Source organism: Lineus longissimus, chromosome 3 (assembly GCF_910592395.1).
Source record: "Lineus longissimus chromosome 3, tnLinLong1.2, whole genome shotgun sequence".
In the NCBI taxonomy this organism is placed as follows: Eukaryota; Metazoa; Nemertea; class Pilidiophora; order Heteronemertea; family Lineidae; genus Lineus; species Lineus longissimus.
In genome coordinates this window covers 17,387,297-17,408,076 of record NC_088310.1, presented here as the reverse complement: position 1 = coordinate 17,408,076, position 20,780 = coordinate 17,387,297, and the positions used below count along the sequence as shown (strand labels likewise).

General features: G+C 41.0%; 3 protein-coding genes across 3 annotated transcripts; 1 reads left to right on the top strand and 2 right to left on the bottom strand.

Moving 5' to 3' along the window:
• Window positions 1–2,416: 2,416 nt before the first annotated feature.
• Window positions 2,417–10,141, bottom strand: LOC135485004 (uncharacterized). Its single transcript, XM_064766731.1, has 5 exons — window positions 9,763–10,141; window positions 6,814–7,119; window positions 6,405–6,556; window positions 4,873–5,062; window positions 2,417–4,191 (listed from the first exon to the last, which is right to left on the bottom strand). The coding sequence occupies exons 1-5, from the start codon at window positions 9,821–9,823 to the stop codon at window positions 4,055–4,057; spliced, it is 846 nt and encodes a 281-aa protein (XP_064622801.1). The 5' UTR covers window positions 9,824–10,141; the 3' UTR covers window positions 2,417–4,054.
• Window positions 10,142–12,052: 1,911 nt separating this feature from the next.
• LOC135485003 (arpin-like) lies at window positions 12,053–15,334 on the bottom strand. The gene is made up of 6 exons (XM_064766730.1): window positions 15,182–15,334; window positions 14,834–14,909; window positions 14,179–14,311; window positions 13,659–13,865; window positions 13,115–13,272; window positions 12,053–12,780 (listed from the first exon to the last, which is right to left on the bottom strand). The coding sequence occupies exons 1-6, from the start codon at window positions 15,271–15,273 to the stop codon at window positions 12,772–12,774; spliced, it is 675 nt and encodes a 224-aa protein (XP_064622800.1). The 5' UTR covers window positions 15,274–15,334; the 3' UTR covers window positions 12,053–12,771.
• Window positions 15,335–15,571: 237 nt separating this feature from the next.
• Window positions 15,572–20,780, top strand: LOC135484053 (protein YIPF4-like). The gene is made up of 5 exons (XM_064765133.1): window positions 15,572–15,812; window positions 16,307–16,493; window positions 16,843–17,014; window positions 17,863–18,054; window positions 18,695–20,780. Exons 1-5 carry the CDS (start codon window positions 15,614–15,616, stop codon window positions 18,830–18,832), a joined length of 888 nt encoding a protein of 295 aa, XP_064621203.1. The 5' UTR covers window positions 15,572–15,613; the 3' UTR covers window positions 18,833–20,780.

Sequence of the window (20,780 nt, the reverse complement as noted above, 5' to 3'; positions counted from 1 at the left end):
TCAGCATACTCCATTGAATGAAGAGCTCGCCCAAACTGACGAGGTTTGCGGCATAAGTCGGCTCGCTAGACTGGTCTGCAAACGTAAAGTAAGTCCATGTTACTGTGCTCGGGGTCATGAACACGAGGTACATGGCGGACACTACCAACATATTGACCAGGGACTTCCTGTCTTGGTTCTCTTTCCCAGTGGCCTCCATGCTTTTGGCAAACGCTCGCCGTGACGTAGTAATACCAATGACGATGAAAAGATTCGCAGTAAATATGAATGCTGCGGGAACAAAATAATAAAGGCAGTTTTCCACCATCAATAAAGCCAACCAGAGATCTGCGTCATAAAAGCAGGAGGTGCGGATTTCCTGGCTTTCTCGCAGATCACCAAGTATTGCGGCATGAAGGCAGAGAATGCTTACAGAAAATATCACCAGTGAGAGAAATCGCTTTCGTTTTGTTGCGGTTATGCTTGCTCGTTTTAGTGGGAACCATACAACTACCGCCCTCTCTATGGAGAAGAGGACAATGATCCAAGCGGAGATGGATTGTAACAAAATGAATAAATAATTTATCAACTTACAGCTGAAAGTTGAAAGTACAGCTAACCTGACTGACGCCTTTCCGTTTGAGACAGTTAGCAACCCAGCCGACATCCACATGTCAACCCCAACGAAGATGATACAGCAAGTGTCGTTGACGGCGAGGGTACTCAGATAGTGGATGGTGGCATCGTTACGCCAACTGGCCCGGTAGAAGACGACGAGAGACAAGCCATTCCCGAACACGCCTATGGCCAAGATGGTGATCATCACGTAGCCTTGAACAAACCGGACAATATCACTGAGATACCCGCGCTGCCCGGTCAGTCCACTGACATCAGTCCATGCGACGGTTATGGCAGTCATTGTGATAACGTTCTTTCCAAGACAGTCGCATGGCTTAGCCGTTGCATGAGATTTGTGAAAACATCTATTGATCTTTGGTAACAATGTTTCTTCCTTTTTTTCTATCCTAAATTCGCACGCAGAAGACTGAAACTCTTTCCTTGATTTGCCACTTCATTGGTCCTCTTAGTGTTTAGCAGTTACATTGAATAAGGTCTCGCCATTGCCGTACACTGTCCGGTTGTCAAGCTCAACTGACCATCATGTTATGCAGTTCCTTGAATATTTTGCAGGTTAACCCAGCTGAGTCTATGCCTACCGAGTTGCAAACCCAGGGCGGCTTGGCCCAATTGCTTGATCGGCGTTAGTTACTAACGCTGGCATTAACTGAACTTGGCATTGCTCCAATTAGTTCTAGCGTTTCATAAAACAACTTCATGGTCATCATTCGTGCTAACGCTGATTATGCCGAGTCCTGGTTAAGTACAGCACCAGAGAACCCATGCATGCACGGGCAAGCTTGATTCTGTACGGGGGCTTCAGCCTCTCGTGGTTGATACTTCACTTATCAGTCACACCATTTGCTTTCGCTGAGGGTAGTATACATTTACATATCGTAGTGTCATCGCGTCTAAATAACACACCGCAAATTGTATGCCACTTTGATGTTTAATCCGATCCTCTATTTTTGTGGCGGGTTATGTAGAGTTGGCTAATGTACGTCCACCAAAAATAGTCGCACCTTATTGACAGATCGAGTCAAGAATAACACCACTGACTTATCTCAGTATCAACTTGGTTAAAGCACATCGGTGTATGTTCCATTCGTTGATTGGAAAATGGAACACCCGGCGGTTCAGTAAAGAATTGGTGATATGAAAAAAAGTTAAGCTGTGTTTCTACCTCAGTTTTATACTAAAAGGCCTCGTATGAGTATACATGTTTTAAAAAGCAAAAACATTTACTTGTCTAGACTAGTATTCATATCACCCATTATTTTGCACACGAGTCGAAGGAGCGAACGTTTTGTGGCTTGTCAGTCCAGTGAATTTCTTACAGAAATTAAAGTGCGCTATTTAGTCTTTGTTTGTTTGTTTTTCTCTACGATAGTGGTGTATTTAATCAAATCATCAGTAGGTACCTAGGAAGATGGCAAGCCTGCAACACCTTTCTATTTATCAGTTTCTTAGAGTCTCCATGCCACACTCGCTTAAAATGTATTAGTAAAAGCAACTACGTTGGAAGTTGCTCTTGCACAAACTGTGAAATTAGAGAAACACTAGCCATAAATTAGTTGTTCCAACTAAGAAAGTAGTAAATCTACCATTAAAATGGTTAAGAATTACTATTTTGATAGTGAAAACAACTAATTTCACAGTCGGCGCAATAACAACTACGCCAGCAGTACTTAATTCTAAGCGTGCAGGGAACGATCGGTTTCGGCTCGTGGAGAGGTGTTGCTTTGCCAATGTTCGTCTCCTCGAGAAGGAATAAGGGACTTTGCCGCACGTCGCAATTACAGAAACTGAGGAAGCCAACTTTTCTATTAAGTTTATTTATTTACATATACATATAGTTACGAGTAAAAATTAAAATGCAGTGCTAGTACATGTACAGTTTGACATGTACTAGTTACCATTTGATTCAGTCGAACAGATGGTGATCTTATTCGGGGGATACATTCTCTCATTTCTTCTCCCTCCACTGCTAATTTCAATAACAAAAGTGCATGCACGCTACAGCCAATTAGAATGATATGCATTTGAAGCATTGGACAAATCAGCTACAACCACATACGATAATACTAAGAGTGGTTGCTCTATGCAATTAAGACACGTTTTTGCCTTTGTGACAAGTTAACCGGAGTAAAGAAGATACACGCGAGACAGGTACGAATATTTTCACTCCCTATATTTTGACATCTATCCACTTTTAAATACTCTTAGTCTCAACGAAGGGAGAAAATCAACTTTAAACAACCATCACGACTGTGAATATATTGCATGTTGAACAGGGTGTGTCCAGTAGATGGTGCGGCGATTTATTGACAATCTACCATGCACGGCCTGCGTGATTTTGTTCTTCAAGACGATGGGCCTCCCGGTTTTCTTTGCTGAATCTTGCAGAAAACCCGAAGGACGCTCTACTGACAGTTCTAGAATCCAGGGTTTTCTCTTTAACAGTGAAATTGAACAATAGTCACTTATGGTCACGCGTCCTATATCCTTTCTATTTCTTCCGTTTTTGCCCACTTGAATGTAAATGGAAAACCGAGTTTTTCATCTGACAATGTCAGTCGCACTCCAATCCATAACGTGCCATTAGATATTACAAATAACCGTGGTGCCAGATTGTAACGTGTTTCAGCATCATTAGATGTAGGGCTTTTCTCTCCTACATGACGTAGAAAGAAAAACCTTTGAATCTCAGGATGGTGTTATAGGGAATCGGGAATATTTGTCCGCTATACTAGGTTCAACCGTACTAACACAAGTGGGATCTACAAAGTGTCAAAATTAACATCCAAGCAGTTGGTACAAAAACCTCAAACTTAACAAATGCCCAATAACATATAATGTGTGATTTCTGACGCAATGTTCACCCAGCATGCTGCAGATATAATACTGATTGAAAAAAATACAGTTTACTTGGTGGATGGTGTTTACATCGAGTTCTAGTAATTACCAATCTTGGCATAACCAGTGGTTTTCATGATACTCCGCCTGTCGATGTTTTTGTATACATCTATGACGTAGAATTTTAAAAAAACGGCTGATCTCCGAATGGCAATTACCTGATTGATGGTGTTTGCATAGAGTTCTTGCAATTACCGGGTACATGGTGTTTACATAGAGTTCTTGCAATTACCGGGTGGATGTTGTTTACATAGAGTTCTTGCAATTGGTGCAGAGAAAGACAAACACATACTGTTCGCTTCAGGTGTGGTTCATGGTAGCACACAATATTTATCAAACATCTATACCAACACCCATCAGGAAGTATGTACATGTAAGGTAAGTTGGTACAGTTACAGCCCCAGTACAGTTACATCCATGTTGGCATTAGTGTGGAATATCAGATGTTTTCTACACAGTTGAGGCTATAATTGCACTGAGGCTACAATAGCACCATTTTACCTCTCATAAAACAAAACGTTTCAATCTCCGACACATTGATCTAAACCACGTTGTTCATCTTCTTTCTCTTGTGTCTGGCTATGAGGAACGCCACGAGCCCCAAGATGACCAGGAACAGTATGACACCAATGACGGCTCCCACTACCACCGCGGTGGTATCTTCTTTTTCGGGTTCTTCTGCAATGGAAAGGATCGAACCTTGAACATGGCAATAGTAAGGTACTTCATTGACAGTACCCGACACGAATTTGTGAATATACTTTTAAGTATATAATAATTGTATCTTTCCCCTTGCACATTAAAATGTGCAAGGGGAAAGATACAATTATTGATGCATACGGATATTTTGAGTGTTCACAAGGTTAACCAGACATCCTTGCATTTCAAGTCTTGAATGAACCTCGCTGTTAGTAATATAATTGTGTTACCAACACATTCAAGGCCAATTTACTGGTGAAAAGTCGTACAGCGACAACATTTGCGGCAACTTTATTGCTTCGATCGTCACAGGTCTAGCACATTCCTCCGACTACAGGTTGTGTTGTTTATCATTGAATACGTATACATAATGCCTACGGTGCAGACACATTAAAGTATGATTCAACTACAGCGGTTTACCGTCGCGGTATTGCCGCTTTAATACCTTTGTGGTAGGTTACCAACTAGCATCGAAATTGATACAACATCGGCCGGTTAAAGCCGTGCGGTTTGCCGCCTCCGCCACTGTAGTGTAAACCGGTCTTTCTCCTGCTAAATTAGTCTAGTGATTCTGACTTTGTAGTGCCAAACGTGTACTTGGTGTGCCTTGGCGTGAAAACGAAGAAGACAATATTACAATGATTGCTCTGGTCAACTTACTGTGTATAAGAAGGTCCACAAACTTGCCACCCACTTCGTTTTCAGCCGCTGCGTTCAGCTTACCAGGTTTACCAAGTTGTGACCAGGTCGCTGAAAAAGAGTTGACTACTGACTTCTGGCCGCTCACGCTACCTGTACACGTGTCAACCTTCAAGATACCACCGAAATTTGCCGTGTCTACCGGTGATCCCTGTAAAAGAAAGAACAATACGTGAGTTAGATCAAAGAAGAACGTTCTCAATTACGGAGATTGCAACTCTTACATTGTCTTCCCATAGATAATCAGGATGTTCTGCTGGTAATCATGGTGTTTTCTCCTTGGTGTCCTTGCGATGGTCTTGTTGATTTCAACGGTGAATCCCCAAATTTTTCTCTCTATTGGTGTAGCACCAGTTGACAATTGAAGATTCGCATATTAACAAAACGTGTATTGTTTAAATAAGATATTGTGTGTGCCATACATTCAGCCACGTGTCGGCACACCTAGATCTAGCTATTTCCGTACAACTCCCCGATCTAGCTACGCATTGGCATGGCAAAGACGAATCGGGGAGGGAGTTGTCGAGGGGGTTTCGCCCGAATTGACAACAAATCATCGTTTGGGATCCTTGCTTGACAAATTAGGCTGGAAGAAGGCGTTTGATGGCTATTGTATATATCTGATGAATGCCGCTAGAGACTGAGGTTTGAAACGAGATACAATACAGCATACATTTGAGGAGGATAATACACTACGAGTCCGGTGAAAACGCCAGTGATAGTTTTAAAGATGGCCGGGTCTATTTGGCAAGCCGCTCGCCGAACAGGCATCTTTTTTTGTCCTGTTTGGAGAGCCGCTTGCAAAACAGCACTAAAAAGCCACCCTGTTCGGCCAGCCGGGCTTGCCAAACAGGTAAAAAATCTACCCTGTTTGGCGAGCTGGAGACTTTACAACACCATTAGCCAATCGGAGAGCAATGGCGTCATATTTGAATTAATATGCATATAATTAACAACGGCCGATTGCTCGCTTTCGATTCATTTTCTTTTACAAAATTCCTTGTCAAAAATCGATGGAGAGGTGTATACACGAGTATACGATTAAGTAAAATGGCTAAGGTCCTTCGCTTTAACTCCTGTATTGAATGATAATGAGCTCTTCGAAAACTACAAATATTAATGAGTTCGGCTCTCCATTCAGGACAAAAAAAGTCGCTGTTTGGTAAGCCGGGCTTCCTTTAAAGATTTTCACTGCGGTTGACCAGCGTTTGTCAATTGGAGAATTAAATGAAAGAAAGATTGATTCCAGTATTTGATTCCTTCATATACGACACTGTTATCCTACAAAGCACAGTAGAACCTCTCTATTAAGGACACCCTCGGGACTGACAAGTGCTGTCCTTAATAGAGAGATGTCCTGATTAGAGAGGTCGAATTGAATGGAAACACCCAATTTGGGACCAAAACCAGTGTCCTTTATAGATAGGGTGTCCTTAATAGAGAGGTGACTGCTAAGGGGGGTCTACTGGATGTGTCATGTTGTTGTAGCTCACCAAGTCATCTTTCCATGTGATGGTAGGAGACGGGGACGAGCATCCAACGGTGGCCGAAAACTGCAAAACATCAGAGCTTTTGCGACTTGTTTCATCACAAGTTTTCCCCGTATCTTTTACAATGCAAGATGCTTTTATAGTCGCCGGGGGCACTGGAAAAGAATTGTCAATTATAATGTACTAGTCGTTTGAACTGCAGGGAGAAAACGACCTTGTTTGGAGAAGACATATTTTTGTAGTACTTTAGCCACAAAACTGATATCAAATACAGGATCCTCCATTTCGATTTAATACCATATCTCGAACGTCTCCGTGTTTCTTTGATTAATACACATGTGCACATGTTGATGTTATTGATAAATCAAATATTCCTCCGGTGTAAACCTCACAGCGGATAACATTAACCTACCTTTTACAGTAAATATGACGGAACTATTGACACTATTTGACTCGCAGACGCAGCCATAAGCTCCTCTATCACTCCAACTAGCATTGAAAACAAGAGTATACTTGGTGGGGCTCAGTACCGGCGTACACTTCACGGTGAACCTAGGGTTGGAACTCTGACAGTCTGTAGAAACCACTTGACCATTAGGGTCGATCCATTTGACTTTGCTGGTTGTAGGCGTGGTGAACTCGCAGACGAGCTTGGCGATTTCGTTCTCCTGTTTACTGTAACTTTTGTCGGTTATAGGAGCACAGTTCTGGGCAGCACCTGAATAAGAAGGTCGGAAACGACGCTTAAAGTCCTGCTTCCACTATAGCGTTTTCCGCTGCCGTCGCCGCGGCCAGAAAACGACGCTTGACCGCTGCGAGTATTTGTTAAATCACACTTTCCACCAGCGTAGTTGGTGGAAGTAGGTAACCGCTTTTTCAGGCGTTCAGGACTCTTGCGGCAAAAAACGCCAGTGAACGCCGAAGTTGGCGGCTAGTGTGCTGCGGGCTTAAAATTCCCGTAGCGCGCAAACGCCCTCAACGCCCTCTGCAAAAACCTTTAAAGGCCTACGCGCTCGCGTTCATTGCATTTTCTTATGGCTCGGGAAAAAACATTGATGTAGAACAGTTATTATGCAGGCATATTTTCTGGCATTGCATTGATAACAAACGTCATTGTTGAAATCTATATTCAGTACGTATATCTAAACAATTTTCTAATTCATGTTCTATTTTCAATTATTTGAACGAACAAATCAGGCCTTTAAGCAATTAGTATAGATTTGAAACCAACGATGCCAACATATTCTTCATGATAAGTTCCTGGCTTTAATCAATTACATGTATGTACATGTAAACGCAGGATAGCCGTTGTTTAGCTATAATAGGGTGTGGTTAACAATATCGCCATGGTATACACTGAGATGCATGCCTATCTTGCAATTTTTCGCTCGAGGAGCTAGAAAAAAACACGAACATAAGGTGAGACAAGACCACAATTGATTTTTTAAGCCTTTTAGCAGTTAAATTGTCAATGTTTGACCGCGACGCATCAAAGAACGCGTGGTGTTGTGAATCTGAAATTTAGATTATGTTATTTCGGACAGTCGGGCAAGTAAATGGTGAAAAATAAAATGGTGATTGACCACGGAAATTTTTTGATAATCGACAACTTAGACAGACTTTGATATTTCCACTCTTTTCAGCCAACTGGCAGAAAAAACTCAAAACACGCCCCCTATTACCCAATTAGCAAAATTCCAAATTAATTTTTTCATCAAATAATTTCTTTATATCTGTAGACTTGCCACAACAAATATTTTTTCAATACCTCTCCAAATATGTACTTGAGAGTAAAAAACATGCACTCGTCTAATAGATAGGCCTGGACCCTCCAACCTATGAATATTCATTAGTGGTCTTGTCTCAGGCAGATGTCATGCTGCCGGTGCGAATGTAAAATATCGACAGGCAGCTAAGTATATGGAAAAGCACTGGTTATGCCAGGATGAAAAATCGCGGCGTCGATAGGGGAAATTTGACTCGCACCATGCTTACTGTCCACCCGTGTACTGTCCGAGTATAATCAGAGTAGAGATTGAGGCTTGTGAAAAAAGTGTGAATTTTCGGTGGCAAGCATACTGCATTATTAACGTGCTGATTCGACAAGATCAATATTTCTGATGGTGGTGATCAATTCGATAAGTATCACTAGCTGGCATATTGGGTATTATAAAGGCATCACGACCCTGTACCCATGGCAACGGGTGTCATGCTGATCATTTCTCATCAACGGTACCCGGCCGCCACTACCCGGCCAGCATTTGCTTTAGTCACTGCATGGTTTCTCCCATCGTGATCACCAAGGTTGGTTATACCCTACATTTAAAGGAAATATAGGACGATGAGGTTCAGGATGGGTTTCACTACTTGTTTATCCTGGTTTAAACTTGTACTGACCCAATACATTGGGCAATAAGCATGCAAGCGAAAAATGCATTGTTTAAAACCTAGAGTAACAGGCTGGTTACTCTTAAAGTTAAATCAAAACGGTTACTTTGGTACCATAGTACCACGTACTTCGCTTTCAGTCATTTTACAGATATACTACTCTCATCTATCATACGCAATGTATACAACGAACATGCATCATGCGATCATAATCTAGGCCTACTTAATATTTAAATAACCTCTTTATTAAGTGTTATAGGATACTCCCTCTTACCCCTCATCATACCACTTGTGCACTCGTTTGTTTATATTGGATATCTAATAAAGGTAAGTACCGTAGAACCTTTCTATTAAGGACACCCTCGGGACTGACAAGTGCTGTCCTTAATAGAGAGGTGTCCTAATGAGAGGGGTTAAATTGAATGGAAACAACCAATTTGGGACCAAAACTAGTGTCCTCAATAGAGAGGTTGTCCTTAATAGAGAAGTGTCCGCTAAGGGAGGTTCCACTCTGTATGTCTGTTTTCTGTAATAGCCCTAAATGAGTTCAATATGGATTTTGATAAACTGGAATTGAATTGAATGGTTCAACATTCTTAGGCCCTGGTGGCATGATCGGGGGTGGGGTTGGGGGTGGTGGTGGGGGTGGTAGGCCTGCATATTAGGGTAATCATAAGGGTCTTATAGATTATGGTTCAACACCAATACTAAACTGCTCATGTCTCCAGATTCAACGGGACAATTCGTCGCATGATCAGCAATACCGGTACACCAATCAGACAGTGGTGGACTGAAGTAAAGAGAAATAGTGAAGGAGTCTGGTCTCTTTTTTCACTTTCGTTCGTAACATGGAAGATTATAATCACATGCATTGGCCATGGTTGTAAATGGTCTACACAGTGCTGTGGAAGAGAATACAGAAATTATCGACCTTTTCTAGTGCTCGGCTGGCAATGCTCAGCATCATACCTACCTTTGTGCAGAAGAACTGCTAGCAATATCACAGATAGAATCGCAGCCATGATATACTCCATAGCTAGACTTCGAATGCAAAAACCCTAGAACAACAAGGATTCCTTGAACATTTCAGGTTCAAATGATATTCAGTGGTTTATTAAAGCGTTCTCCTAAAACATAAGTATGGACAACTACCACATTTTGCAATCCCTGAAGAGGAAATCCCATGAATAATGAACCTTAAAATAGATTGTGTTTGCCATCGGCAACGGAACGATTCGCCGAGTGTGCATTGATCTTGAGATTGACATAAAGCTGGTTGGAATTACAAATATCGCATTGATATGCGTAAAGAAGGCTCGCAAACATTAGTAACTTGAAATGTGGTGACTTCCAAAGGCAAAGTTGACAGGAATTCCCCCTTAGCCTCTGTTTGGCTCGCCTACAATGCTTACAAAGGGGATGCAAGAGTTTACAAGCATCTGATTGGACATTACGACCGGAAGTTTGCCCATAATGAAACGGATGTTATCATATATGTATAGTCCATGTTAAGGACAGTGAATTTATGCATATTGGAGTTCTTACAAATAAAGATCCACGCATCAAAGTTTACGACGAAGGACACACAAGACAGTATTTAATTGCTTTGAAACGCATAAACAAAACTGATTATGATTATGAATGCTGCGTTTTGATTGGTTCATTATTCACAGTTCCATCATGACCCATGTAAACTTTGTTTCAATAAAGTAAAGTCAGAAGGCTTTTAACATTCAAGCAAACAACATCGTTATCCGACCATTCTTTCGAACCTATTCCCACGTGCTCTCGCGCACATCACTCCCATAAAACATTGTAAAACGAATGGACTGCCTCGCTTGAGTGTGATGTTCCGCAAGTTCGCCAACGCCCTGAAATGTCTGTATTCGGTATGATCAATGATATGAATTAACGCTATTTCACTTCCACTGGAGCAGAAGTTATACGAAATCAATATTTTAGTAATGTAGGTAAAGGTTTCTTGAGACGGGACCCACACGTAGGCCTTACATTTCCGCTCTGTACGGTTCATTTCTTAAATAATCTGCCGGGATGCCCGTGAATGAGGTTACCAAAGGCCTTAGGAATGAATTTTGTGCCTGTATATTAACTATTTTTTGGCGATGAGGACAGAAAGACTCGCAACCACAGCTCTGCAACCGGACAGCAAGAATGTGCCTGCACTTGTCAAGCAATCGTCTCTCTTGAGAAACACTTCGTCCGGAGTGCACCATGTTATCGGCAGTTGGCATCATCAGTGTATCGGGTCAATTGCCCGCATCCTGACTCCCGAAATTTCAACTTCTTTTAAGTGTATACAATAAACCATTGAACTAATGATATGTAAAAACGTTGTTGGTCAAGATGATATGCCTTCAGCTCTCTTTTTATATTGCCAGACATTGTTTTGCCTGGTTTTGAATCTTTTGCAGCCTCTTTGCTACCTCTTTTTATGTTGTGACTAAACCTGTTTGGTTCGATCGTCCAGTTGGGTCTTGGTCTCAGCTCTGTTGATCGGTTATCATCCAGATGGCGTCTGTACAGACGTCAACATACTTCGGTCTCGATTTTTCCGTGGCCAGCTGGCGAACTATGCTTGAGACGATTGAGAAGAACCAGAGAAACCAAGAGGACTGATTCAGCGGGGGACTGGAACAGATTGAACATGCTTCGTCACAAAAGGACAAAATTAACTGGAGGCAATGTCACAACTGGAGACATCGAACAGGGTCACATGTAAATGGAGACTACATATCAACAAAAGTCATATTGAGCAGTGTCACAACCAGTCAAATAGTCACCAAACAAAGCTCTGAATCCGATGTAGCAGTAAGAAAATTCTCCCTGGAAAAGAGGGACAGGTCTGTCCTCTGATGACAGATTAAGATATGGCTCTTTGGCGACTGATGACCTTTAATACCTCAGAGATCATCAGCGCCAAGCAAATGATTTGTTCCAAGGACATTTATAACCATTACACAAGGCAAAAAATTTGATAGGTCAGAGTTGTGCCAATGCCACAACTGGTGACACAACAACAGTCACAACCAGCAAAATCCAGATGCCTTGAGACCAGGGGACACTAGATTCACAAAGACAGAAGGGCCACGATAGTCATACCAGGCAGAAGGAAATGCAACTACACCAAAAAGATGACAACCAGGAGGTGGCTAGAGACAATGTCACATAGACACCAACAGGAGCAGGAGCCAAGTAGTTTGAGGATATGTCATACTCGAGGACACAAAGATAGCACAATGCACTGCTTTATAGAATTTTATTGTATAGTCCTGTACAAAGATATACAAATGTAAATGAAATGTATAATACAAAAGAAAACAATATGAAAATTTGAAGAGCACAATGTCTCGGACAGCTTGTTCTCAGCTAATGAGGGCCAGATCTTTTTGTCAGTTTTTACCACTATCATGCTTTGTATGTTCTCCTCCTATTGTAAAGAAAACGTGCAAGGGTTCGATTATAAGCTTATAAGCTGTAAGGTAAGGTAGTGTAAGGTAGCCCTGGTGCAGTTGTAGTCTCTGTGTTCAACACGCCTCTGCGTAATGCCAGCTGGTTTCTACAAGGTAGGTACTGTAATTGTACCAAGGCTATCATTGTACCACTTTACCGTACATGCTGAAGTGATGTTGTTCTGGTACATGCGGTACAGTAATGATGTGTTAATCATATAATCTCTACTCTGCAGTCAACAGGACTTTACAGTCTTGTCTAGCAGAGCTTATAGCATGCCACAGTAGAAAATAGTGACAATACAATGTTTACTGGTATTCTAAGTCGGTACGTGTAGCATGACCTGCAGAATCTTAACATAGGTCTATGAGGCTGTGCTAAAAGTCACTATGTCACTAATGTAGCCATTGGAATTCCTGAAGCATCTTGGCTGCAGTTTGTCCTTTTGGGAATACGAGGGTCAATTCTGACCACTGAATTAAGCACCAATTTTCAGTCCAAAACAGAACATCTAGTCATCCTGGAAATAGACGAAATGGAATAATTTTATATGCCAAAAAAATTGTGTCTTGAGACTTGTTCTTGAAAAAATTCTTTTTCAAGACTGTATACTTCATGATTGTATCATTCATGTATGCACTACAGGTTTTTGTTAACCAGTAGGACTGATGACAAGACGTGTTGCCAAGAGCACAGTTTCTGAAAATTACTCCAAATCTTGGCGATAACATAAACAAACCCTGAAATTTTCTGCCTCGTCTTTTGGGCTTTGCAATTTCTGACAATTTTACAACCAAAAGATCTTGGTCATGCATTCGTCTAGACGTGATCTACAATGAGAAGTCCTCTCTTACCCATTCGTCATCATCGACCCCCTCTGGCTGATCCTGGGGCAGAGTTTTCACCTCAATCTTCTCAGTAAATATCTTATCCGTCCAAGAACCACCGACTTGGTCACCGCCAACATAATTTGAAGCCTTTGAGCTGCCGCCTTCAATTTTAGAAATGGAAACTGTGGAAAGATAACAAAAAAAGATGAAACTGAGTGTACTTCCAATTACTAGATTTGGACATTATTTTTATTCAAGTTTCACAAAATAAAACAATCATGGAAGTCGTCTTCAAATAAAGAGAAAATTTTAGTGAGTAATAGCACCCTATTATAAACTGTCAAACAGCATATTGTAGTTCTGATCTCAGCTTTCCTTTCTTTTTTTATTTGAATCTCCTTCTCATGTAGGGGACTTGCATATTTTCATGGCTACAAGTGGGAGCCATATTTTCATGGTTACTACCAGGTAGAGCTGCCGCATGGAGTATTTTGTTCCAAGACAAATGGCAAAACAAATCAAGAGTAAAGACCAATTATTTCTCATCCAAGCCAAAAAAATAACTTACAAATGAATGGACTGTCTCCTTTTGTTTTCAACCTGACCTCATCACCCACATCCAAGTCCATCTTTTCCATAGTGGCCTCTTCAATCCACAAAGGCAAACAGCCTGATACGCTGTGTTTTGCTGTGATGCTTTTCAAATCTGGCAAGGTTAACTTAGCTGTTGCCTCCTCATTTGAGATTCTGTCAGTCTCTCCTTTTGCTTCAACCTCTGAGAATAAAAATAATAACAATTAAAGAAATAGAAACGAACGTCATTGCATCACCAAGATATTTGAAAGTTCCTACGTTTGAGTACTTTTGTCCAAATGATTGGTACCTTCCATATTTTTGTAAGTGATCTTCAATCCTCCTAAAGTATTACTGATGAAGGGAAAGTTCACTTGCTTTCTAGTTTTACTGGTACATGTATTTTATGCATATTTTGACAAATTTCTGGACTAAATTAGAATATTGAAACTACTGATGGGTTGGACCACTGAATGCCCTGATATTGCATAGGAATAAAAATAATCAAGACTTACTGTAGGAAGAATTGAGGTGACCAATATTAACTTTCTTCGTCTCACTGAAGTTTGGTTCAATCTCTTTGCCCAGTTTATCAAACTTCCTCTTGTGACATCTCAGGAGTTTGATGTGCAGAACCAGATATCTCAACTGGAGAAGAAAACATTGATAGGTTGTTTGGTCCAATAATAACGCCTCATTCTAACAGCATTTTTAATTTTGACTTGATGGTTTTTTAGAAGTGCAACATTTACCCTAGGTATTATGAAAAATATAAAAGCTTGCCTAGCTCGCATTTTTGGTATTATCAAACCTGGGCTAGTTGAATTCAGAAAATTGAGACTGGGAATTAATTTGTACACAACTGAATTGTACCTTGGAGTAATTATCTTGTCAAGATAATTACTCCAAGATTGTACAAAATGCACAAGAGAGGGCAAGTCTAACTTATTTGCATGGGTGGTATTGTGGTCTTTAACACTTCCTGAAAGCATTGGAACACGGAAACAGATGTTTGTTGAACGCTTTTCCCATTCAATAACCGACAAATTTGTTTTAGGTAGACCCTTCTGAGGCAATGACTCAGAAAATAACCGGTAGCACTCAGAACAGCTTTTGATGTCCAAAAATATCAGTTCTAACTCCAAGTAATACATTCAGCAAATCTCTTACCTTTGAGCCTGCAGAATCTGCTATGACATGTCGTGATCTTCCCTGGATGCTACCTTCAATCAGGATTCCATTGCCGCTGAAAGGAAAACCTAAGAACAATAAGTAAGTTAACCCACTAGTGGCACTACTAGCCTATTTTCCCGTAAGCCTGTGAACTTCCAAATTCATTTCTTGGAAAAGATGCATATTGAAGCAAGAGGAAAAGCAAAAGAACTCCACAACTGGCTTGGCTCGTATGAGAGAGAAGATTAATATGTAGCCAACCATGCAACAAAAGGCAAGCATTTTTTTGTACGACCCTGTATAGGTTTTCTGTAGGCAAACAGTTACAACCCCTTTCGAACGCACCTTTGTAAAGTAGCGGGTTTCCAGAGTGTTTTCCACTGGTGGGTTTCAATAGGTACTGACTGAAGCGGCTTGTTTTCATATATTCGGCTCATGTTGGTCGTATTTATTAATTACAACAAAATTATCTTCTCATTTCCTGGTTAGCAGCGCCGCCTATTCGACAAAATTGTAACTAAAACCAATCTCCCTGTCTCGGGCATTCTCTTTTTAACTCTGCCACCCAAAGTTTTAGCGTACTAAATACTTACTTTTATCACACAAACACAGTCATTAATTCAGAATCAACTTTTTTCAGGTAATAAAAAAAGTTAGTTTTTGGGACACTATTCTTCGAAATTGACCAGCAGTGTTGTCTGTACGTATTTTGTACAAGATGGCGGTACAACTTACAGAGTCAGAAACGGTAATATCTGAGATTGCCAACAAAGCAAGATGGCTTCTCATAATCCAAACATGCAGGATTCAAGTCAAAGTTTTGCTCTAGATCTTGGAGTTGGTGACTCTGGATCTCAGTCTGCTTATCCAGTGAAACCTAGTCAATATGCTGCTACTCTAGAGAGTCCAACTAAATATGCCATATCCCAGGATGAATTCCAATTTGTGCCATCAAATGTTGGGTCGTCAATGACAGGTCAGTCCCTGTAGAAAATGTACACAGTACACACAGTCGCAGTACACACTTTTCTCAAGTGTACGTGTGACATATAACTGTAAATAGTGGGAAGGGAATGATTCTGCAATTTATTAGTTCAACAAACTTCTACAAGCATGAACTCGGTTGTCGTCATTCAATCATTCATTCAGTCGTTGTCTTTGGCAAAATAATGTTTTTTAACTAAGCGCGTCATCTCGATCTTCGACTCCGGCACCTGACAGTGAGACATGGTCTCCATCAGTCCATGACCATGGACCATCGTCATTATAGAAGTGATGTTCTGTACATGAGTTTGATGTGTGTTTCTGTTACATTTAATGAGTCGTGGCTCATGCAGTGCAGTACGGAAAAACCTAAAAAAAGGCAAATTCTTCACATCATACACATGCTCAACTCGGTGACAACCACGCGGCAGGATTTACAAAAAGAAGGGTCATTCCTTTATTCAATAAGATATTTTCCTTCTGTAGAATCTGATATGGCTGGCTCCATGGAAGTCCCTGGCCAAGCCAATACATCTTATGATGCCAAGAATCCCGACAGCAGTGGCTTTGTCAGAAACAGAGGTACAACGTCGCAATATCTGGACGCCAAGGGCTTTGGATGGTTACTTGAAGTGGAGGATGATCATGATGACGACGTGCAGAAACCTTTACTGTAAGAGTTTGTCATAAGTCCAAGCAATTTAGCGCTCAGTTCAAGACAAAACTGAAAGCCTTTTCTCTGTCACAAAATCTGTGCTTTTCATTTGTTTTGCTATGCTTGCATTGACTCGTTGACCTCTTGCCAATTACGTTGACAATGAAACGACTTTTCAAATTCTTGAAAAAATGTGAGATTTACTTCCTAGAAGAACTTAGTTGTTAAAATAATTTTAAAATTATACTCCATAGTAGACATTCGTCGTCATCTAACATATTACAAAGCAAGTGGTCTACCCCAGGTGTTTTGTTGGACCGGAAAGCAAATTGTTTTTGATTCTGATCACATTGAATTTACACTTTAGGGAGGAGTTGGATATAGATCTGAAGGATATCTACTACAAAGTGCGATGTGTCCTGTTCCCACTACCACAGCTTGGCTTCAACAGACAGATCGTGAGAGACAACCCTGACTTCTGGGGACCTCTCATCGTTGTTCTGCTGTATTCTTTACTCTCATTGTATGGACAGTTTAAGGTGAGTGTCAGGGTGCAGTGGCGGAGAAGGTGTCTAATTTGGGGCTGTCTGGTCCTTTATTAATTACTGGAAGGCCAAAGGAACTCCATTTTGTTTTTACTGGTGGCTCAGAAAAATGCTGAGTGTAGCTTCTCAGGCATTCAGTTTGTATTTTATCCGCAGTTGGAAATTTTTTAATTCAATTATTTAAAACTTTTATCAAAATTTCTCGCAAAAACACCTGTCCTAGAAATTATCTTTGCGAACTAAGCATAATCTTTGTTTCGGTTATAAGTGGGACCGGAATAATTTGTTAATGAAGAGTGAGTTGCTGTGATACCATGTGTTTAAGGGTTGGCCATACGCACCACCATTTTGGTTAGAACTCGAAATCCTAAAGCAATTAGAACTTCTTTAAAATGAGGTGAATGCCAATTCAAAACATGGGGGGCCGTTCTCTGAAAGACAAACAACAGACTCCCACCCTTGGAATTGGCATTCACTTCATTTTGAAGGAGTTCTAATTCGCTTTTGGATTTCAAATTCTAGCCAAAATAGTGGTCCCTATTGCCAACCCATAAAGGTCTACGCTGTTCGTTAAAAATTTTGAATTTGTAATTGAATTTAAAAACGTCCAATTGCAAAAATGCGTACTAAATGTATAAATTTCAACATTGCCGTTGTGTAGTCTGATATACAAATACTATGAATACCAAGTTTAAACAAATTTGTATTCACAATAACTCCACTACGGCATTGTGTATTAGTGGATTTCTATTTAACTGAACCAAAAGTAATTACGAACGGCGTACCCCTTTAATAAGAGTCGGCAGAGTAGGCTTTTATGAGTAAACATGAATCGATTTCAGGTTGTGTCATGGATCATCACGATCTGGGTGTGCGGTTCGTTCATCATCTATCTTCTGGCCCGAGCCCTAGGAGGTGAAGTGACATACTCGCAGTGTCTCGGTGTTATTGGATACTCCCTCTTACCCCTCATCATAACGGCGACAATGTTACCACTTGTGCACTCGTTTGTTTATATTGGATATCTAATAAAGGTAAGTACCGTAGAACCTCTCTATTAAGGACACCATTGGGACTGACAAGTGCTGGCCTTAAAAGAGAGGTGTCCTGATTAGAGAGGTCAAATTGAATGGAAACAACCAATTTGGGACCAAATCTAGTGTCCTTTATAGAGAGATTGTCCTTAATAGAGAGGTTGTCCTTAATAGAGAGGTGTCTGCTAAGGGAGGTTCCACTGTACATGTAATGCAGAGCGCTTGGCACAGAAACCTAGCTCAAGATTTAGTTTTTGAAGTTGCCAGCTTGCCATTAAGAAATAGTTATTTTGCAAATCAAATTTTGTAATGGAGTAATCTTAGAACATCACGTTTTGCCTTTTATGAGGAAGAGCCGGACGATTCATTTGAGGTACAATATGTAACCACATGCCAACTCCATAAGGGCTTGATAGAGAGGACATGTCTGACCTTTGTCCAGTTGCAGGACTTTTGTTGTTATGTTTTATTGCTTTGATTAGTAAGTAAGTCCCTAATCTGAATTCGGAAAAACACACATTATTTGTTGATTTCACTTCGTCTTGGACTTGGACTTGAATATAAGAGTTGACATGCTGTATCCATGCGTAGAATCAGCTATTTTTCCTTTACTAACGGTTGTTTTGTTCTCTTCTTTCAGTTACTTGGAGTTATCTGGGCAAGTTACAGTGCAGGATCGTTACTCTGTGTTCAAGAATTACAACAAAAGCGTCCATTGCTATTTTACCCAGTATTTCTTTTGTACATTTACTTCTTTTCTTTGTACACGGGTGCGTAATGGACTTTCGTGTGTGCATAGGAGACTTTTATAGAACAAATTGTGTCCCAGTCATATTGTTATTGCTAAGAGGCCATGGGTCAAAATCAGGGGCTAGTCTTTGAATTGGTGACAAAATTTTGGGGATAGAGTATGAATGCTATTGCAAAAAGTAAGGTGCCTACTTCACATGAACAAAAGTTTATGCAAAGAAAGATGTACTTTAGCCAGATATGTTGACATTAGTAACTAGAAAATAATTTCAACTGCTGTATAACTGATAGAAAGATTTTAGTTCAAGAGTTTCCTCCTAGGTGGCAGTTCTAAAGGACGTAGGTTTGGCCACCTAGGAGTGTAGTGATGAACTAGAATAACTGCATTTGGCATTGGATATTCTCATAAAGACAGTATGTTTGGTTATCGAGCCACTTTTTGGTGAGAACTTTATAATCATGTGATGTTATCACCTAATTCATCATGAAAGGAGCATTTTTACTTTGCCCCTGAATGACAGCTTTTGGTTTTGGCCCACAGCCTAGTAGTGTTTTTGGTCAGCAAGAAATGATCGTCGAGGAATTGACCAAGAAGGTTTGCCAATGTATTAAGTAAAGAGAACTACCCGCTGATATAAACATGCAATAAATGATATTGTATTGGGTTTAAAGTATGGAATGTCTGCCTGTCTAAATGGGGATTCCTGGTTCAAATGTAGGCAAACTGTTAGGGTCATCAGTTTTCAGTTGCTGCTTCCATTTTCCATTCTAGGAGTGTAGACATTCCTCAATTCGTCTCTTGACCACCCGAGAATTATTGGGGCCTCAGCACGGACCAGCACAGTGTCTACTCTTTTGCATGAGCTGATACACTATGCACTGCAGCACCTTTCCATGGCCAATCTGGGTGTCTATATACAGTAGAACCTCTCTTAGCAGACACCTCTCTATTAAGGACAACCTCTCTATTAATGACACTAGTTTTGGTCCCAGTTTGGTTGTTTCCAATCAATTTGACCTCTCGTATCAGGACACCTCTCTATTAAGGACAGCACTTGTCAGTCCCGAGGGTGTCCTTTATAGAGAGGTTCTACTGTGTACCCTAAGCACTACAAGTTGCTGCACATCTCAGCTGGGCAATAAAATATGGTAACCGGAAAAACGCCGACCGACCGACCGACCGACCGACCTACTCGCCGACTCTGACAACCTCACTTACGGCATCCCATTCGCGCCTCATAGCCCGGTAACCGGAAAAACGCCGACCGACCGACCGACCGACCGACTGACCTGCCAACCTACCGTCATAGTGCAGTATCCCTTTCGCTTCTCTATAGCACATGTATCTGTGTAGTGCCCAGCGCAATGGACGTGATGGAGTCCGACGTGTCTGACAGCAGCATCTCCAGTCAATTATACCGGGAAAACGAGCCCACGCGGTAAGGAACTGATAACGATACTCTAAAGATATGCTTTGTCTACATGGTCGGTGGATATAAAAACATGATTTGGGCCTAATCTATGCACTGTAGTTTTTCTACTCGAGTGTCTCGACCGATGCAATGCATGAACTGCAACGCGCAACATGCATTTGTTGTCATTTGACCAGCGCACGTGCGCTTGTTTACAATTTCATTTCACGTGACCTGCTATCGTGGATTGGATATATCACATTGACTTATGAGACCTGTGACTCAACTACGAAACTCCTTGGGTTGGTAGGTCGGAAGGTTGGTCGGTCAGTCGGTCGGTCGGTCGGCGTTTTTCCGGTTACCATAAAATATGACTTGGTTTGTGATGTGTAGGGGGAAGAGGAGGCTAATGTATCTTTTGTTTTGTACAGGTAAACTGATACCTTTATACCCTGTGTAGGCGATACATGAAATGTATAGGTTCTTGGCGTCTGTTACTGACATTCTTAGACTGGTGGTTACTTCATGTTCCTGAGGATGATATTTATTAATAAAATGCGTATA